Raw genomic sequence first — 19732 nt, forward strand, 5'->3', positions numbered from 1 at the left:
GCTTTGACTACCATCTCTACGCAGATGACACGCAGATCTACATCTCCGCCCCTGTCCTCTCCCCCTCCCTTCGGGCTCGCATCTCCTCCCGCCTCCGGGACGTCTCCACCTGGATGTCGGCCCGCCACCTAAAACTCAACATGAGCGAGACTGAGCTCCTCATCTTCCCTCCCGAACCCGGTCCTCTCCCAGACTTCTCTATCACCGTCGATGGCACGACCACCCTTCCCGTCTCTCGGGCCCGCAATCTCGGTGTCATCCTTGACTCGTCCCTCTCGTTCACCCCACGCATCCTATCCGTTACCAAGACCTGCCGGTTTCACCTCTACAATATCGCCAAGATCCGCCCTTTCCTCTCCACCCAAACGGCTACCTTACTATTACGGGCTCTCGTTATATCCCGGCTAGACTACTGTGTCAGCCTTCTCTCTGACCTCCCTTCCTCCTCTCTCGCCCCGCTCCGGTCTATTCTTCACTCCGCTGCCCGGCTCATCTTCCCGCAGAGACGATCTGGGCATGTCACTCCCCTTCTTAAACAACTCCAGTGGTTGCCTATCGACCTCCGCTCCAAACAAAAACTCCTCACTCTAGGCTTCGAGGCTCTCCATCACCTTGCCCCTTCCTACCTCTCCTCCCTTCTCTCTTTCTACCGCCCACCCCGCACGCTCCGCTCCTCCGCCGCCCACCTCCTCACCGTCCCTCGGTCTCGCCTATCCCGCCGTCAACCCCCGGGTCACGTCCTCCCGCGGTCCCGGAACGCCCTCTCTCCTCACCTCCGCCAAACTGATTCTCTTTCCCTCTTCAAAACCCTACTTAAAAATCACCTCCTCCAAGAGGCCTTCCCAGACCGAGCTCCTCTTCCCCCTCTACTCCCTCTGCCATCCCCCCTTTACCTCTCCGCAGCTAAAGCCTCATTTTCCCCTTTTCCCTCTGCTCCTCCACCTCTCCCTTCCCATCCCCACAGCACTGTACTCGTCTGCTCGACTGTATATATTTTCGTTACCCTATTTATTTCGTTAATGAATTGTACATCGCCTCGATTCTATTTAGTCGCCATCGGTTTTTACGAGATGTTCTTCCCCTCAACGCTGTTTATCGCCATCGTTCTCGTCTGTCCGTCTCCCCCGATTAGACCGTAAGCCCGTCAAACGGCAGGGACTGTCTCTATCTGTTGCCGACTTGTTCATCCCAAGCGCTTAGTACAGTGCTCTGCACATAGTAAGCGCTCAATAAATACTATTGAATGAATGAATGAATGCTCGGCACACAGTAAGCGCTCAATAAATACTATTGAATGAATGGAGTCCTTTACCTCCTCGAACGCAGGAAGTTCTAAGTCAAGATGAATGGCGGACTCTCCTTTTGGGAACGATGGACGAACCTCGGTCCCGTGACCTCAGAACCAAGGATCTGCCCGAAAGAATCGACTGTGCTGTTGGTCGTCTGTTAAGCGCTTACTATGCGCGAAGCACTTGTTCTAAGCGCTGGGTGGGGGGATACAAGGTGATCAGGTTGTCCCCCGTGGGGCTCACAGTCTTCATCCCCATTTTATAGATGAGGTCACTGAGGCACAGAGAAGTGAAGGGACTTGCCCAAAGTCACAAAGCTGACGAGGTGAGGAGCCGAGATTAGAACCCATGACCTCTGACTCCCAAACCCGGGCTCTTTCCACTGGGCCACGCTGCTTCTTTAAGCTGCTTCTTTAAGAGAAGCAGTGTGGCTCAGTGGAAAGTGCATGGGCTTTGGAGTCAGGACTCATGAGTTCGAATGCCGGCTCTGCCACTTGTCAGCTGTGTGACTGTGGGCAAGTCACTTCACTTCTGTGTGCCTCAGTTCCCTCATCTGTAAAATGGGGATGAAGACTGTCGCCATTGTCGCCATTGTTTTTACGAGATGTTCTTCCCCTCGACGCTGTTTAGTGCCATTGTTCTTGTCTGTCCGTCTCCCCCGATTAGACCGTAAGCCCGTCAAACGGCAGGGACTGTCTCTATCTGTTGCCGACTTGTTCATCCCAAGCGCTTAGTACAGTGCTCTGCACATAGTAAGCGCTCAATAAATACTATTGAATGAATGAATGAATGAATGAATAAAAGGGGGATTAAGACTGTGAGTCCACGTGGGACAACCTGATCCCCCTGTGTCTACCCCAGCGCTTAGAACAGTGCTCTGCACATAGTAAGCGCTTAACAAATACCAACATTATTATTATTATTATTAAATGGGGATAAGAGTGGGAGCCCCACGTGGACAGGGATTGGGTCCCACCTGATTAACTTGTATCATCCCCAGTGCTTAGAACAGTGCTTGGCACATAATGAGAAGCAGCGTGGCTCAGTGGAAAGAGCCCGGGCTGGGGAGCCAGAGGCCATGGGTTCGAATCCGGGATCTGCCACTTGTCAGCTGTGGGACTGTGGGCAAGTCACTTCACTTCTCTGTGCCTCAGTTCCCTCATCTGTCAAATGGGGATGAAGACTGTGAGCCTCACACGGGACAACCTGATGACCCTGGATCTCCCCCAGCGCTTAGACTAGTGCTCTGCACATAGTAAGCACTTAACAAATACCAACATTATCATTATTAATGATACCATATTTTTTTTTTTTAGGGAGGCACGGGTGCATCCCATTGCAAAATACCTGTGAAGGTTTTATAAATACAGGACCGACTTCATTCAGTAGTATTTCTTGAGCGCTTACTATGTGCAGAGCACTGTGCTAAGCGCTTGGAATGGACAATTCGGCAACAGAGAGAGACAATCCCTCCCCAGTGAGGGGCTCACAGTCTAATCTTACGGCCAAATTGTTCTCAGCCACCGTGCGTTTTGCATCCACATTAGCCATTTATCTTTTAGGCCTCCCGATGCGACCTCTCCACTTCACGCAACACCTGGGGAGGTCCTTGGGTTAGAAACCCACACGGCTGAAGGCGCAGCCCCAAATTTGAAGCAACAGGGCGCCGTGGATAGAACACGGGCCTGGGAGTCAGAAGGTCGTGGGTTCTAATCCACTCATCTGCTCTGTGACCTTGGGCAAGTCACCTCAGTTAACCTCATCTGTAAAATGGGGATTAAGGCTGTGAGCCCCCCGTGGGACAACCTGATGACCTGGGATCCACCCCAGCGTTTAGAACAGTGCTTGGAACTTCATAAGCACTTAATAAATACCATTATTATTGTTAATAATAATAAAGTGGGGACTAGGACCCGGGCTTCCGGATTTCTACTGGACCACCAGCAGGGTTCTTTAAATAATACACAGGCAACACAATAGAGGAGTAAATCTAGGTTAGACCAGCAAATGGATTCTATTTCCTTCCAAGATCTCTCCTAGCATAATCTTTTTATCTCATCAACTGATTCCAAAAAGATAAAAAAAACCCAGAAAACAAAAAAGCACTGCGGAGTTGAAAGCAATACCAGGGAATACTAATAATAATAATGTTGGTATTTGTTAAGCGCTTACTATGTGCAGAGCACTGTTCTAATAGTAAATGCAAAAACACAGTAAAGAACCATCATACATATGCAAAGCTCAGAAGAGATCCTGGTTGCACATTGTTCTTTTCAGTTGCACCCTCGCACATGGGTGAAATTTCTGTCAGTTGGATGATTTTCAAACTCCAAGGACAAATCCATGTATATAAATACACATCAACACACAGGATAAAATCTCCCCTGGATTTCCCCTTTAGGAAGATTTCCCCTTTAGGAAAGATGCTATAAGATGCTCCGCCACCTGTCAGCTGCGTGACTTTGCGCAAGTCACTTGACTTCTCGGTGCCTCAGTTCCCTCATCTGTAAAATGGGGATGAAGAGTGTGAGCCCCACGTGGGACCACCTGATGACCCTGTATCTACCCCAGCGCTTAGAACTGTGCTTGGCACAACAAATACCAACCTTATTATTATTATTATTACAAAATTCATTTTCATTTTCAAAATATTTTGGTCGATTAGACCAGTACTCCCAACATAACTGACATATTTTTAGCGTGAAGAAAAGGAGCTGCAGCATCTCTTGGGAATTTGGAGCAGTGTGGCCTAGTGGAAAGACACGGGCTTGGGAGTCAGAGGTCGTGGGTTCTAATCCCGGCCCCGCCACTTGTCAGCTGTGTGACTGTGGGCAAGTCACATGACTTCTCTGTGCCTCAGTTACCTCATTTGTAAAATGGGGATTGAGACTGTGAGCCCCATGTGGGACAACCTCATCACCTTGTACCTACCCCAGCACTTGGAACAGTGCTTGGAACATAGTAAGCGCTTAACAAATACCATAATGAGCGTGGCTCAGTGGAAAGAGCCCGGGCTTGGGAGTCAGAGGTTACGGGTTCGAATCGCGGCTCTGCCACTTGTCAGCTGTGGGACCGAGGGCAAGTCACTTCACTTCTCTGGGCCTCAGTGACCTCATCTGGAAAAGGGGGATGAACACTGTGAGCCTCCCGTGGGACAACCTGATGACCCCGTGTATCTCCCCCTGCTCTGCGCATAGTGAGCGCTTAACAAATACCAACATTACTATTATTCATCTCTAGGCAAAGAAGATCGACGTCATTATAGTTGGAAGTCATTCGGGGATATCGCAATTAACTGAGATGAGTCCAATTAGGTGACTAGGCAGAGTAAACACTCGACTGCATGTAAACAGAGGTGACCAGCTCACATGACTCTTTCCTGGGGAGGTGAATTCCTTCTTCGCCCGTGGTGAATTCCTTCTTCACCCGGTGGCAACCTCTAAGGCGTGAGCAAGGGTGTCTGACCCGAACAACTCCGCCTTGTGATTCCTGAACGTTTAGCCTGGAGAGGAAGCCCGCTGGTCTCATGACTGTTTTCCAGGAGCCAGAGAGGTTCACCTCTTGAGTCATCGCTAATCCCTCTCCGGGCCCTCAAATATTTCGGCGAGCGGTGCCTGTGCCCCCTGATGTTGCCGACTTGTCCATTCCGAGCGCTTAGCACAGTGCTCTGCCCATAGGAAGCGCTCAGTAAATACGACTGAATGAATGACGGGCCCTGTCCCTTAACCGGGCTCACGAGGCCCTTCCCAAAGAGTCCAAACCTCTTGTAAAACGGAAAACAGTGTCTTTCTTGTGAAATGTTGGTATTTGTTAAGTGCTTACTATGTGCCAAGCACTGTTCTAAGCGCTGGGGTAGATAGAAGGGAATCAGGTTGTCCCACGTGGGGCTCACAGTCTTCATCCCCCTTTTACAGATGAGGTCATTGAGGCACAGAGAATAATAATGTTGGTATTTATTAAGGGCTTACTATGTGCAGAGCACTGTTCTAAGCGCTGGGGTAGATACAGCGGGAGATACAGCGGTACAGATACAGCGGTAGATACAGCGGGAGAAGCAGCGTGGCGCAGTGGAAAGAGCACGGGCTTTGGAGTCAGGGCTCAGGAGTTCGAATCCCAGCTCTGCCACTTGTCAGCTGTGTGACTGTGGGCAAGTCACTTAACTTCTCTGGGCCTCAGTTCCCTCAACTGTAAAATGGGGATTAAGACTGTGAGCCCCACGTGGGACAACCTGATTCCCCTGTGTTTACCCCAGCGCTTAGAACAGTGCTCGGCACATAGTAAGCGCTTAACAAATACCAACATTATTATACAGGGTCATCAGGTTGTCCCACATGAGGCTCACAGTTAATCCCCATTTTACAGATGAGGTAAATGAGGCACAGAGAAGTGAAGGGACTTGCCCAAGGTCACACAGCTGACACGTGGCAGAGCCGGGATTAGAACCCATGACCTCTGACTCCCAAGCCCGTGTTCTTTAATGAAAACACTCCAGAAGTATCTGTTAAGGACTTATTCCGTGCCAGGCACCATACTAAGCGCTGGGGTAATAATAATGTGGGTATTTGTTAAGCGCTTACTATGTGCCAAGCACCGTTCTTAGCCCTGGGGTAAAAGGTCATCAGGTTGTCCCACGAGGGGGCCTGACCGTCTTCATCCCCGTTTTAAGGGTGAGGCCCACCCAGAGAAGTCAAACGACTTGCCCAAGGTCTCACAGCCCGATTGTCTCTGTCGCCGAAGTGTACATTCCGAACGCTTAGTACAGTGCTCTGCACATGGTAAGTGCTCGATAAATACGATTGAATGAATGAGTGGTGGAGGCGGGATTAGAACCCACCACCTCTGGGTTCTTTCCACTGAACCCCGCTGCTTCTCGAGCAAAGGGGGAGCCACAAGCCGACCAGTCCCTGTTCCACAGGGGTGGGGAGGGTGCTCTCTGCCTTCAGAGGGACGACCTGATGACCCTGGATCTCCCCCAGCGCTTAGAACAGTGCTCTGCACATAGTAAGCGCTTAACAAACACCAACATGATTATTATTATTATTATTCCCATTTTACAGATCAGGTAAGGGAGGCATAGAAAGGCGAAGCGGTTTGCCCAAGGTGGCACGCAGAGGGGCGGTGGGACCGGGGACGGGAAGGCAGCAGCGTGGCTTAGGGGCAAGCGCCCGGGCTTGGGAGTCAGAGGTCATGGGTTCTAATCCTGGCTCCGCCACTTAGCTGTGTGACTTTGGGCAAGTCACTTCACTTCTCAGTGCCTCAGTGACCTCATCTGTAAAATGGGGATGAAGACTGTGAGCCCCACGGGGGACCACCCGATGACCCTGGATCTACCCCAGCGCTTAGAACAGTGCTCGGCACATAGTAAGCACTTAACCAATACCAACATTATTATTCTCTGTGCCTCAGTTCCCTCATCTGTCAAATGGGGATGAAGACTATGAGCCCCACGGGGACCACCTGATCACCTTGTATCCCCCAGCGCTTAGAACAGTGCTCAGCACAGAGTAAGTGCTTAACTAATACCATTATTATTATTATTCTCCGGGCCTCAGTTCCCTCATCTGTCAAATGGGGATGAAGACTGTGAGCCCCACGGGGGACCCCTTGATGACCCTGTATCTCCCCCGGCGCTGAGAACAGTGCTCAGCACATAGTAAGCGCTTAATACCGAATTATTATTATTCCTTGTGCCTCAATTCCCTCATCTGTCAAATGGGGATGAAGACAGTGAGCCCCACGGGGGGACCACCTCATCACCTTGTATCCCCCAGCGCTTGGCACATAGTAAGTGCTTAACCAACACCATTATTACTATTATTCCCCGTGCCTCAGTTTCCTCATCTGTCAAATGGGGATGAAGTCTGTGAGCCCCACGGGGGCCCACCTGACCACCAGGTATTCCCCCCCGAGCTGAGGACAGCGCTTGGCACATAGTAGGCGCTTAAGAAATGCCATCCCTATTAGGATTATTAGGTCCTTCTGAGGCGAGGGCGCTGACCACTAGGCTGCCCGGTTCCCTGGGGGCTGTTGGGAGGCTCCGGCCCATAAATCAAGTAGGGGAGGCCTGGGCATCCCTGTGGCGAGCCCATAGAGCCCGGCAAGGGTTCTCGCCGCCTCAGGGGCAAAGCTACGGGGGCCAAAACACCACAGGCCCCTGGTCGCCTCAGGCCTTCGGGCTCAACTACCGCCATGGAGGGCCAGGGCCTAGGGGACGGCGCTAGTGCGCAGGCGCCGTCCCGCCGGGGAGCCGCGCCAGTGCGCAGGCGCCGCCCGGGAGGGTGGGGGGGGGGGCGCGCCAGTGCGCAGGCGCCGCTCCGAGGGCCCCACCCCGCCCTCCAGGCCGCGCCCCTCGTGCGTCACACGACGTCCTTACGTCGCCGGGCCCCGCCCCCTGACGCACGGGGGTGGTGCGCGCCGGAAGCCCCGCCCCCGGGCCGGTTGCTAGGGCCCCGCCAGTCGGAAGTCCCGCCCGTCGTGCTGCCGCCGCCGCCGCCGCCGTTGTTGTTGTTGTTGTCGTCGTCGTCGTCGTGGTGGTCGGACCGACCCGCGGCTCCCCGAGCCGGCTCCGTCCCCCCCTCCCCGCCGCCGCCATGAAGTGGATGTTCAAGGAGGACCACTCGCTGGGTGAGCGACGCCGCCCTTCCCCTCCCCGCCGCGACATCCCCACCTACAGCGCCAGCGCCCCGCCTGCTGACCCCTCAGCTCTGCGACGCCCACGGCGGGGGCCCAGCGGGGACCGAGGGGGGCGGAAAGGGGACAAAGGGGAGACAGGGGAAAGAGGGGAGATAGAAGGGGGACAGAAAGGGGAAAGAAAGAGGGGGGGCAGAAAGGGGGACAGAGGGGGGACAGAAGGGGAAGGAGGGGGGAGACAGAAGGGGGGCAGAAAGGGGAAAGAGGGGGCAGAAGGGGGGCAGAAAGGGGAAAGGGGGGGACAGAAGGGGGAAGAGGGACAGAAAGGGGAAGGGGGGGACAAAAAGGGGAAAGAGGGGGGACAGAAGGGGGAAGAGGGGAGACAAAGGGGACAGAGGGGAGCCGGGGGGGGCAGAAAGGGGAAAGAGGGGACAGAAGGGGAAAGGGGGAGCACAAGGGTGAAGAGGGGGGGACAGAAGGGGGAAGGGGGGACAGAAGGGGGAAGGGGGGGACGGAAGGGGGAAGGGGGGGACAGAGGGGAGACAGAAAAGGGCTGGATGGGGGACAGAGGGGGAAATGGAGAGGGGACAGAGAGGGGATGCATGGGGGACTGAAAGGGGACATGGGGGGCAAAGGGGACGGGGGGGACAGAAAAGGTAAAGGGGGGGAACAGAGAAGGGACAGAGGGGGGAAAGGCGGGGGGCAGAGAGGGGAACGAGGCGGGGGGGACCCAAAACTCAGCCCTGTCCGGGGCCGTTGGAGGAGGGAGGAGAATCGGGGAGGACTCCCAACCCGGCCGGCCGGCTGGGGAGAGAGGAGGAGGGTTTGGGCCCATCGCCGCCCCCGAAGGCTTCGGGTTCTTCGGCTTCGGAAGGTTCTGACCGAGGGAAGAGAAAGAGGGTTAAGGAAACGAAGCCCAGGCGAAGAGCTCTAAAGCCCCGCCTGGTCGGTGTTCACTGGAGGCGCTGGGGTTTTCTTTTCTTCACAGAACACAGATGCGTAGAATCTGCCAAAATTCGAACCAAATATCCAGACCGGGTCCCGGTGAGTACCCCTCCTCTTCTCCCCCGACGTTCACCTCCCCGACGGCTTCGCTTTCGATCGCTCCGAGATGACTAGGGCCTGCTGCGAGACCTTGGGCGAGGCACCGCTTCTCGGTCCCTCAGTGCCCCCGTCTGTAAAATGGGGATTCTGACCCCCGGACTGTGAGCCGGGTGGGGGACGGGGACCGGGGCCGCCCCGATTAACTCGTGTCTGCCCCGGCGCTTAGAACGTTGTCTGACACCGAATCGTCCGTTCCGAGCCTTTAGTACGGGGCTCTGCACCCAGTAAGCGCTCAGTAAATACGCCCGAATGAACATACCCCAATTATTATGGTGATGATGATGATTACCACCTAGGGATGAGGGCCCCTCAACAGTTGTCATCCTAGGCCTCACCCTGGAATCAGAGTAGCATCAGGGCCTCCGAGGGGAGAGGGAAGCGGCAGCAAGTCAGGGGTTGCGGCTCGTGGCCTCTGGTGTTTCGGGTTTGCCGAAACAGCATCCGGCGATCTAGGCCGCTGAGCTTTCCGCCGCCTCCCGTGATTACATAAGGAGACAGCGTTTTAGGGCAGGGCAACGGGTCGGTCTCGTAAGGTTAGAAATGGGGTTCGGGGTCACCTTGGCCCACTCTTCGTTCAGAATGACGGTTCATTTGCAGCCCCAGAGGCTTCTACACGGTGCGGTGACCACCCTGTTGCCCCGTGTAAGCTCGTCCTCTCGACTCTGAGCTCGTTGTGGGCAGGGGACGTGTCGGTTGTATTGTGGTATTATTCTCTCCAAAGCAGTTAGTGCAGTGCTCTGCACGCTGTAAATGCTCAGCAGATACAGCTGATTACGTCCTTTCATCCAAATTCCAATTTCCTCACTCACCTTCTCCCCCATTTTTTCCGAACACAAAGTCTCCAGTCACCCTTTCTTCTCCCATCATTTTCCCGGACTTATTTCCTTTTACGTGAAATAGCCGTTTGGTTTTCCCTTAATGGTTCTGGAGATTCCATAGTCTCACTTTGGGCAGGGAATGTGTCTACCGACTCTTTTATGTTGTACTCCCCTGCACGCTCAGTACAGTACCCTGCACACAGTAAGCACCCAGATACCGCTGACCGATTGCTGTCCTCAGCCCATCTTCTCTGACCGACCGCTCTGTCGGCTAAAGACGGGCAGACCGTAGTAACAGGTCTTTCCGCCGAACGATTCTCCTTTCCCCCGGCGTAAGGGGAGCCGAAATTCTTTAGATCCAGTTTTTCTGGACTGTAGAGAGAGAGAGAGAGATCAAGAGGACAGCTTGGTTTCCTACAGGCCGTGGCTCCCGCCACCCTCCACCATGTCTTCCAGTTGCGGCTTCGCAGATTCCGGGCCTTCGAGTCGCCTTGGTGACTCGGTGCCCCCGTTGGACGACAGTGCTGAGTGTAGTGCTCTGCACATAGTAAGCGCCCAAACACCGTTGATTGGTGGGGCTACCCTGGTGGGAGATTGGGGTGGAAAGTGAGACTCTGACCACCGTCAGGTGTCCTAACAGGGAAGTGGGACGGTATTATACGAAGAGGAGCGGCGTTCCTCAACTTGGGGCGCTGCGTAAAGTTTGGACAAGAAGTGACTGTCCACTGGGGGAAATGCACTCTCTGCAAACTGTCCCCACTTTCCCGGGGGGGAGACTTTCTCTACCAGAGGCATTCTTGCGCCGGGAGATCTCTGTTCTACAGCTCTCTCCCCTTAGCGTTCCAACCCCCAAGAGGCTTCCTCAGCCGCCCAAGCGACACGCGGGCAGGCTCACCTCTTGCAGCCCACCTTTGACCTTTTGCCTTGGTCTCTGTTCCCTCAGGTGATCGTGGAAAAAGTCTCAGGCTCTCAGATTGTTGACATTGACAAGCGGAAGTACCTGGTTCCGTCTGACATCACCGTGGCCCAGTTTATGTGGATCATCAGGAAAAGGATCCAGCTGCCCTCAGAGAAGGCCATCTTCCTGTTTGTGGATAAGACCGTCCCACAGTCCAGGTGAGGATGTGGTCTCGACAGAGGAAATGACCAAGGGTAAAGGGAAGATGGGCGGGCTGTATTCCTGGGGTTTAGTTGGTTGAAGATTTGTTCTTGTTCCGTAAAGTTTTTCCGGAGCCTGAGAATTCAGTAAGCAGGATTGTGAAGAAAGTATTTCTCTTGTTAATTTTTTTCCTCCAAGAAGCATCGCCTCTGAAGAAGAGATACCCCTGTGGCTGAGTTGTAGGCCTTATCTAGAAAGAGCGGATCAGACAAAGATCTCTCCCCAAATGGCTCGTGAGCCCCCGGGCCTCGGTTAACCTCCCAGACACCCCTCCTGGATATTGCCATCAGCTCATCTTGTGGCAGCAAGTCCTGAGCCGGCAGGTCCAGAAGCTCCGTCCCCCAGCCCGATTTCCATCAGGGAAATCGAAGCTTAGGATGGGAGGATTGTCTTCTCCCAAGCCCTCAGTACAGTGTTCTGCACATAGTAAGCACTCTGTCACTTCAAGAATCTCAAGACTCCAGTTTTCTCCCCTTGAAGACTTATTCTCTGCAACTAAATCTTGCTCTTGCATCCAGCGGCTGGGTACGGGGTAAGCGGTTAGTACAGTGCTCTGCACGCAGTAAGCGCTCAGTAAATATGACTGGTCATCCCATTCCTGCAGCCTGGTAGGCCATAGTAGCTTAGGTTCCATCAGGAGAGGGAACGTTTGATGTAATAACCTAATCGATTTTTTCCTTTTATGACCAGTTGGGATCTCTGAGGCCTTTAGCCAAACCCTAGTCGTCCCTTCTACTCCAGCCACCAAGCAACTGGAGAGAAGTTCCCTGCCCCATTTCACCCTAGAAGCCAAGAGAGGTTGAGCCTGGCTACAACTCGATCCATTTTCCAAAAAGGGAAACTTCTCAGGCAAAAACTCGGGCCCTGGGAACCCAGCCCAGTGGAGCCAAAATGTGACCGATTTGGAAACCACTGAGAGCTAAACAGGAGGTCAGAGCCGGGCTTAGAGAAGCAGCGTGGCTCGGTGGAAAGAGCCCGGGCTTAGGAGTCAGAGGTCAGCGGTTCGAATCCCGGCTCTGCCACTTGTCGGCTGTGTGACTGTGGGCAAGTCACTTCACTTCTCTGGGCCTCAGTTACCTCATCTGTAAAATGGGGATGAAGACTGTGAGCCTCACGTGGGACAGCCTGATTATCCTGTATCTCCCTCAGCTCTTAGAACAGTGCTCTGCACACAGTAAGCGCTTAACAAATACCAACATTATTATTACTCAGACATTGGTTCTTCTAAAGGTAGGAGCTCTATTAGCCTTAGTTTCCTCTCCATCCCCATATCTTTGGCTTCCCGATGGAAGAACCGAAGGTGGGAGCGGGTAAATAGGAACCACTTGGACTAAACCTGCACCCGGCCTGGGATGAGGGACCAGGGATCTGGAGGCATTTGTAGAAAGGAGAAGCCGTTAGACCCCTTGGAAAGATGTTTCGCTAGCACTGGGGGGGACCACGTCAACTGGGTGTCAACATCTTGTGGCTCTGTGAATGATTTGACGTAGAAGGTTAGAGGGAGTGTGTTATTTGCCTCTCTGTCTTAGAGGAGGGAGCTATTGGTCCTCTTGCCTTCTAAGGTGGTGGAGGGTTCTGGCAGATTTCTGTTTCCCTAAAGATCCTGCTTCATTCATTCAGTGGTATCTACTGAGCACATACTGTGTGCAGAGCACTGTACTAAGCGGTTGGGCTTCCTGAACTCTTCCTCCTGCAGGAGTCGAGGTAATTCTTGGCTGTCTGTCTTTGAGGTGAGTTGAGGCAGGATGGAAGGAAATCAGGGTCCGTCGTTATTTACTGAGCGCTTACTGGGTGCAAAGCGTTGCACCGAGCGCTCGGGATAGTACAGCATAACAGTCGTTAGACACGTTCCTTGCCCACAGCGAGATTACATTCCAGATAATAATAACTGTGCTATTGGTTTACTGCTTACTCTGTGCCGAGCACCGTGTGAGCACTGGGGTAGAGACAAGAAAATCAGATCCCACCTGGGGCCCACAGTATACGGAGGAGGAAGAATAGCTATCCAATCCCCATTTTGCAGATGAGGGGACTGGGGCGCAGAGAAATTAAGAGACTTGCCCAAGGTCACACAGCAGGTACATAGCAGAGCCAGGATTTGAACCCAGGCCCAAGCTCTTTCCACTAGGCCAGGCCACTTCCACGAGGGGCAGTCAGTTTAAGTTTCCTCCATTCTGGGCCTCTGATACTAATCAGAGGAAATGGAGTAACCTTTGTATTACTGGTCATTTCATCCAGGCCAGATGACCCGGGGAATTCCTGGTCACCTATAGAGCAGTTGCAGGTTTCCCTCACCCTTCCCCCAAGATCTAAACAACGTTGAAAACCCCAAGTCATTTTCTCTCACGAGGCAGCATTGAGGTTTGCCTTAAAAGCTTTACCCTTGGGATCTGATTCTAAATTGCAGATCGGTGAACTAACCAACACCACTGACAAGCTGAGTCGTCCCTTTCCCCTCTGCTCCTTTCAAACCATATGAGTTTGATTTCTCTCTTTAAATCGACTTGGCTACCACAAGCAATTAAGTCCATCCCACTCCAGTGGCGTTTGTCTTCCTAGATTCTCCTAGAGTCGCACAAAAAAACCCAAAGGCATCGTATTCAAAGTACAAATCAGGTGATCTCGACAACAGACACAGAGAAAGTTCACTTTCACAGTTCACCAAGAGGACGGAAGGCGAGAAAGTCAGCAAATATATTGGAAAAATGCTAGTTTTACTACCTTTTTCATTATTCGTCAGATACAGGTCAAGTGACGGTGGGCAAGACAACCTTTCTTCAAGAACTATCGTACTAGTTATATTTTCCATCATTCTAAGTAGCTTCCTCAATGAATAGAGAATTCGATTAGAGCATTATGATTCTCCTCTATCCCTAGTGGGGCTTACCAAGGAATGTTACCATTGAAGACCTTCATAAAGGCTTTAGTCGCACAGCAGTCACGATGCTGAGAATCTGCCAAAGCCCCACGGACGCTTTTACCCTTTGGGTTTTTTTCTGAAGTCAGACAGGAACCGGGGAGGAAATGGAGCTACTAAAACTAAGATACGAAGGTCCAGCAGATGTAAAGAAAGCAGGAGTCTGGCTGATGACTGGAAGGGCTCTGACACTGAAGAGGAAGAAGTTCACTGATAAATCCAAATCAATTCTTGCCGGGAGGGATTTCACTATACAGTTGTCTTCATCGGGGGAATGGAGGAGCAGTAGGGAGGCTGATGGAGCTGGTTATGGGAGTCATTATTTAGAGTTTGAGGTCACCCCCCCACTGCCCTTTCTAGTTCATTCTCCACTTAACCTTTCAGAGTATCAGTCTGATTGTCACCCAGTCTTCAACCAGATTCTCTTCACTCAGCATATTCCCAGCTGTCTCCTTTCCCCACCCATTTGCTGTGAAAACTTTCCTGGTTCCCAGCTCCCAGGATGCCAGCTCGAGTGATATCCGCTCTGTCTGCGTGGTGGGCATTTTAGCGCTGTCGGATCGAAAACTGGGTTGGCTATAAGAGTGTACTGGCCCCTGGGACCGACTGGCATAAAGGGATTTTTCTGCTTTGGCTCCATGTGGGTGAAGATCAGACCGATACTTTTTAGGGGAATGAGTCTGCAGCCTCTCTGAAGCAGCAGAGGTTCTGAGGGCTCTGGTGGCTTTAGCCAACTGCCTCTGTCGCCTCAGGGCTGCATAATTCATCCATTTAAGCTGGCAAGGACCAGAGTTTCAGCTTGCCTGTTCCCCAGCATTAAGCCATCTCTAGACTTTTTTTTTTAAGGTATTTAAGCACCCAAAGCCAGGTGCGGCACTGAGTCCTGGGGTAGATGTGAGATAATCAGGTCAGACACAGTCCCTGACCCACGGACATAAATTTGTACCTTTATTCAAACACTCTCCCGGGTCTCCGAGGGTCCCAACTCATGGACGCCTCCAGGTAGGCCAGGGAACGTGTCTACCAACTCTGTTGTATTGTATTCTCTCAGGCGCTTAGTACAGTGTTAGGCCCACAATGAGCACTCAGTTAATGCCATTGAGTCGGGCTCTGGAGATTGGCCTAGCAACTTGACGTACGTCGGCTGGGATCCCTTTAGCTACAGCACCTCCCGGGCCTAGCACACTTCAGCTCGGCCTTTTGCTTTCGCTTGCTTTTCCTTTTCCTCTTCCTCTGGATAGCAGTTTGAAGTAGTCATCCCCCAAAACGGCTTTCTTTCTGGATGAGGGAGGAGGAGGGAAACATGGAATGTGGGTAGCTTTCCTCAAATAAGACTTACTGAAACGTCCGCCTCCCCAGTCGACGTATTAGACGCCGGAGATTACAGTCGAGGCAGAAGTAACGACGGTTAGCTCCTGAGGGCCTTTTGCCGGAGCTGCTAACGGTTTAGCGACAATACCGACCCGGGATTAAGAGCCGGCGCTGGAGTCCGGGACAGCACTGGCCGTTCTCGAACGGATCCCTGGAGCAGTTAGGAGTGCGACTGCGCTTCTTCATCCACAAGGGACCCGGCGGTACTGTGGCCCACCGAGTAGGTGGAATTTTTGAAGCTCTACGCTGAGCGAGGGCCAAGGGCGCATAAGCACCAGTCCTCTGAAAGACTGACCCGCCTTGCTCAAGCTATATGGAAAAAGCATCACGCGGAACTGGCACGAAGCACGGCGGCTCCCTTACGAGTGACGGCTCCGGTCACGACAGGTTTCCGGACACACTCTGCCCTCCGGCCTCTACTTGCTACAGCTGAATTTGGTTTTTTGTTGGGCCCAGAGAGCTCCTTTAGCCAGGGGCTTTTGCCTTTTGGCATCTCCCGTTGCCTTAGCCGCCGTTTTAATGGCGGGGACATTATACTCGGTTGGAGTATCGGCTGTTTGATTGAGCTCTGGTTTCCTGGCTCCGAGCTCCTTGATTAGTTTCGAGGTTGAAAAGGATCTGGGTCCTTTCTTAAGACTGAAGCTCACCAGGTTGGCAGCAGTTAGAGCTCCTGTGGCTGCCCCTGCCACTCTCTCCAGTTCCCTCGAAGGCTCTCGTGTCTGAGAAGAAAGCAGGGATGGGAACTCTTCCACTCATGTAGGTAAATATTGAAAGGTCCCTTGAAGTCATCAATTTTGCAGGAGTGAAAAAACACTTTTTGTGGAAGGGGTCCTTTGATCGGCAAGAGGTGGAGGGCACCGAGCGGGGGAAAAGGGCCTTTTTTGTTTTAAAAGAGAGGAGCAGGAGGACTCCGACGGTACAAACGTGAGGTGGTACCACCTCTGTGAGATTTTTGCCTTACATTATCCATCAGTGGTATTCCCTGAGCGTTCACTGTGTGCAGAGCTCTGAACTGAGGGCTTGGGAAAAGACAGATATGATACGATCCCTTCCCACAAGAAGCTGATGATCCACGTTAGTCCCTCTGGGCTCTACTAGGTATTTATTTCTGGGCGTTTGCGATTGCTGGACTTATGCCATCCAAAAAGATTGCATCAAAAAGGTGTAAAAGCAGCTTCCCGCTGCTTCTCTGGCCAGCCTCAAAAGCACAAGGCCCACGCCCTGCCAAGCGTTAAGTCAGCGTAAGGCAAATTTCCCTCTGTCGCCCACCTCAGTGTCACTCTGCAGCTTAGCGGCCCCTGGCACATGGAGAAAGCATGTCCATGGCTCCAGCTGTTACTAGTGCCGGTCTTGAATGTGCACTACTCACTTTCATGGCATAAAGCGCATTTTGGTTTCCCCAAATGGCAGAATCTGCTTCCAAGGGGAGAGCAAGCCAATTCTCCCACCCACGAGGATTTGGTTTCAGGGATTTCTATTTCTGGAGAGTTTGCTGGGAGGCTGTAGAGTACTTCAGATCCTAGCTAGAGTTCTAGTGCGTAGCATTTTCTCATGCACGGAGGCCCTCGCTCTGTTTGGATAAATTCACGAGCTCGCACGTTCTCCCGGCAGAGGGAACTTCTGACAAGACAGGTCCATTTAAACCCAACTCCTTTCCCCAGAAGTAAACCCAAAGCTGAACTTTTTCTTCTCTCAGAAGAACTGCGGAATAAGGATACCGTCACCCTCATTTCTTCTCCTCACTCGGAACTGGAACTCTTTGCACTCAGTTTGACCTGGTTTGCTTTTTCCTGGTCCTATAAATCCAGCAAGGTGTAGCCACACATCAGGGGAGGGGCGAAGTACCCTTAATGCTACAAAGATCGCCCAAAAGGTCTCCAGTTAACAATGAGCCCCAGGAGCTGCACTTCTCCCTCCTGAGGATCAATGAGTTGTATTTATTGAGCGCTTACTGTGTGCAGAGCTTGTACTAAGAGCTTGGTAGACACATCCTCTGGCCTACAGTGAGGTTACATTCTAAGGCAGTCGGAATCGTGGCTTCAAATAGTTTTCCTTTTAACAAAGTGAAACACTGCCTTGGGTCTAATTTCTGTAGGTTACTGTACAAGAGAGCACGTACATCACTTTATAACAAGAGAGCATGTACATCACTTTATACCGGGCCTTTTTCAAAGCTCATTCCAAACGTAATTTTATTTGCAGTCTTATCCTGAGAGCAAAAGCAAATGACCCAACTGGTGGCATCAGTTTTCCTATAATTCCTGAAGTGACTCAGATTTAACGTAAGAAACTGCTGAACGGCTAAGAGGTGATTAGAGTAAGGGTATGTCGTCACCGGGAAAAGCCGGGATGTGAATAAAAACACAGAATATTTCAACGTCAGACTTCCAGAAGTGAAAGATAGTTCACAAAAACCAGTCCATGAATGGGAAAATAAAAAATCCTTGTAAAGAGGAGGACACATTTAAAAATGAAAGAAAAAAAATCAAAATCCTTAAGAGAAAGGACATGTCTGAAAACAAAATGCTTTCGGTCCCCTGTGTCCACGTCCTAATTTTGCCTGCTTTTTTCTTCTTTAACTTGACCCATTTTTCAACCTAATTGTCCATATAAGTTAGAATAACATACCGTCCATAATTATAGCACCAACCTAGTAAAGAAATTTACAAACCTTATTAACAGTTGAGGGGCTCTGACGAGGCATGCCTTCCCAAAGATGAATTTCCCTTATTCATATCTCAGTAGGAAAATTCGCTGTCCATATAGAAGAAAAAAAAACATCTCCAGTTGTGACTGAAATCTGTCCCCCCTGAATTCTTCTCATTTGCCCCGGCCGGTTTCTTCTCCTGCTCCTACCTACCCCCGCTGAACCACCGAGTCGGAAAGCGTCACTGTGCCAGCCCAGAGCCTCCCAGAGTCTCTAGAGAAATAGGTCTCCGGGACCAGGGTAGCTGAGGTTCCTCAAACCAGAAATCACCAAAATGCTCCCGACGGGGAGATTTCTGCTTGGTCCCCTAGCATCCAAAGCGCACGGCGGGGCCTGGTAGAAAGAGCACAGGCCTGGGAGTCACAAGACCGGGTTCTAGTCCCTGGCCCTGCCACCGTCCCGCTGGATGACTTCGGGCAAATGGCTTCACTGGGCCTCAGTTTCCTCATCTGAAGAATGGGGAAAAGACACCTATTCTCTCTACAGTTCAGGATTGAGAGGCAGGGTGTGTGTCCAGTCTGATTATTTTGTATCTACCCATTAATTCAATCATACTTATTGAGTTGGCAGAACACTGTACGAAGCGCTTAGGAGAGTACAACAATAAAAATAATAATGTTGGTATTTGTTAAGTGCTTACTATGTGCAGAGCACTGTTCTAAGCGCTGAGGTAGATACAGGGCACGTGAGGCTCACAGTCTTAATCCCCATTTTCCAGATGAGGTAACTGAGGCACAGAGAAGTTAAGTGACTTGGCCACAGTCACACAGCTGACAAGGGGCAGAGCCGGGATTCGAACCCATGACCTCCGACTCCCAAGACCGGGCTCTTTCCACTGAGCCATGCTGCTTCTCTAGAATAAAACAAAACAGTAAATAAAACAGACACAGTCCCTGCCCCCGAGCTTACAGTCCCGAGCGGGAGACAGACCTTAAAATAATAAATTATAGATACGTATGTGAGTACCCCGGGGCTTGGTTCCTAGCAAAGTACTCTAGCTTCAAGCTTTAAGATGATCTGAGCTCCTTCTCCTTATATTCCTTGGATTTAGAAATGAGTCCTTTTTATTCTTATCTCTGCCACTGACTCACCGTCATTTGATCCAAGCTTTGATTTCCCTATTTACAAAAGCCAGGATCCAATTATTTACCCTCCTCCTCCCTCCCTCTTACCTTCCTCGCTAGGGTGTTGTGGAGGTCAGCCAAATAATGCTTGCAGAGTTCCTTAAATGACCGCTCATGACTCAGGGTTATTACACCGATTTTCCTTGTCTCGTGGCTCAGGTATTAGCCCTCTGCCAGAACCAAGCCCAATTTTTTTTTTTTGCGTGTGTGTGTTTTGTTTTTCTCACTCAAGCCTAACCATGGGACAACTTTACGAAAAGGAAAAAGATGAAGACGGCTTCTTGTACGTGGCCTACAGTGGAGAGAACACCTTTGGCTTCTGAGGGCCAGAGCTGGGCCAGGTGCACCTTCCTGCTTGTGTATCTTGTAATAGCGCGTCATTTTCAGTTACCACACAAGACCTTTCACATAGATACATAGTGCATTTGTAACTGGATTTAATTTCTTAATATATTGAAAGGTCTTGTTTTATAGACTGGTAAATTATCAGAGTTATTTTATTTTATTTTTTTCTTTGTTGTGCATTGTTATCATGGCTGTAAGTTCCCAGGGCCCCTGCTACTCTGGGACTCATATTTAATGAAGTCGTTCGGATACCGAGGTGAGGTAGGTG

The 19732-nt window shown here is 51.5% G+C and overlaps 1 protein-coding gene across 1 annotated transcript; it reads left to right on the forward strand.

The window, feature by feature from the left end:
- Positions 1–7775: 7775 nt before the first annotated feature.
- On the forward strand, positions 7776–19526 carry LOC114815189 (gamma-aminobutyric acid receptor-associated protein-like 2). Its single transcript, XM_029076076.1, has 4 exons — positions 7776–7913; positions 8908–8963; positions 10785–10957; positions 19352–19526. Exons 1-4 carry the CDS (start codon positions 7880–7882, stop codon positions 19440–19442), a joined length of 354 nt encoding a protein of 117 aa, XP_028931909.1. The 5' UTR covers positions 7776–7879; the 3' UTR covers positions 19443–19526.
- Positions 19527–19732: the final 206 nt, after the last annotated feature.

This window comes from Ornithorhynchus anatinus, chromosome 11, assembly GCF_004115215.2.
Source record: "Ornithorhynchus anatinus isolate Pmale09 chromosome 11, mOrnAna1.pri.v4, whole genome shotgun sequence".
Taxonomy (NCBI): Eukaryota; Metazoa; Chordata; class Mammalia; order Monotremata; family Ornithorhynchidae; genus Ornithorhynchus; species Ornithorhynchus anatinus.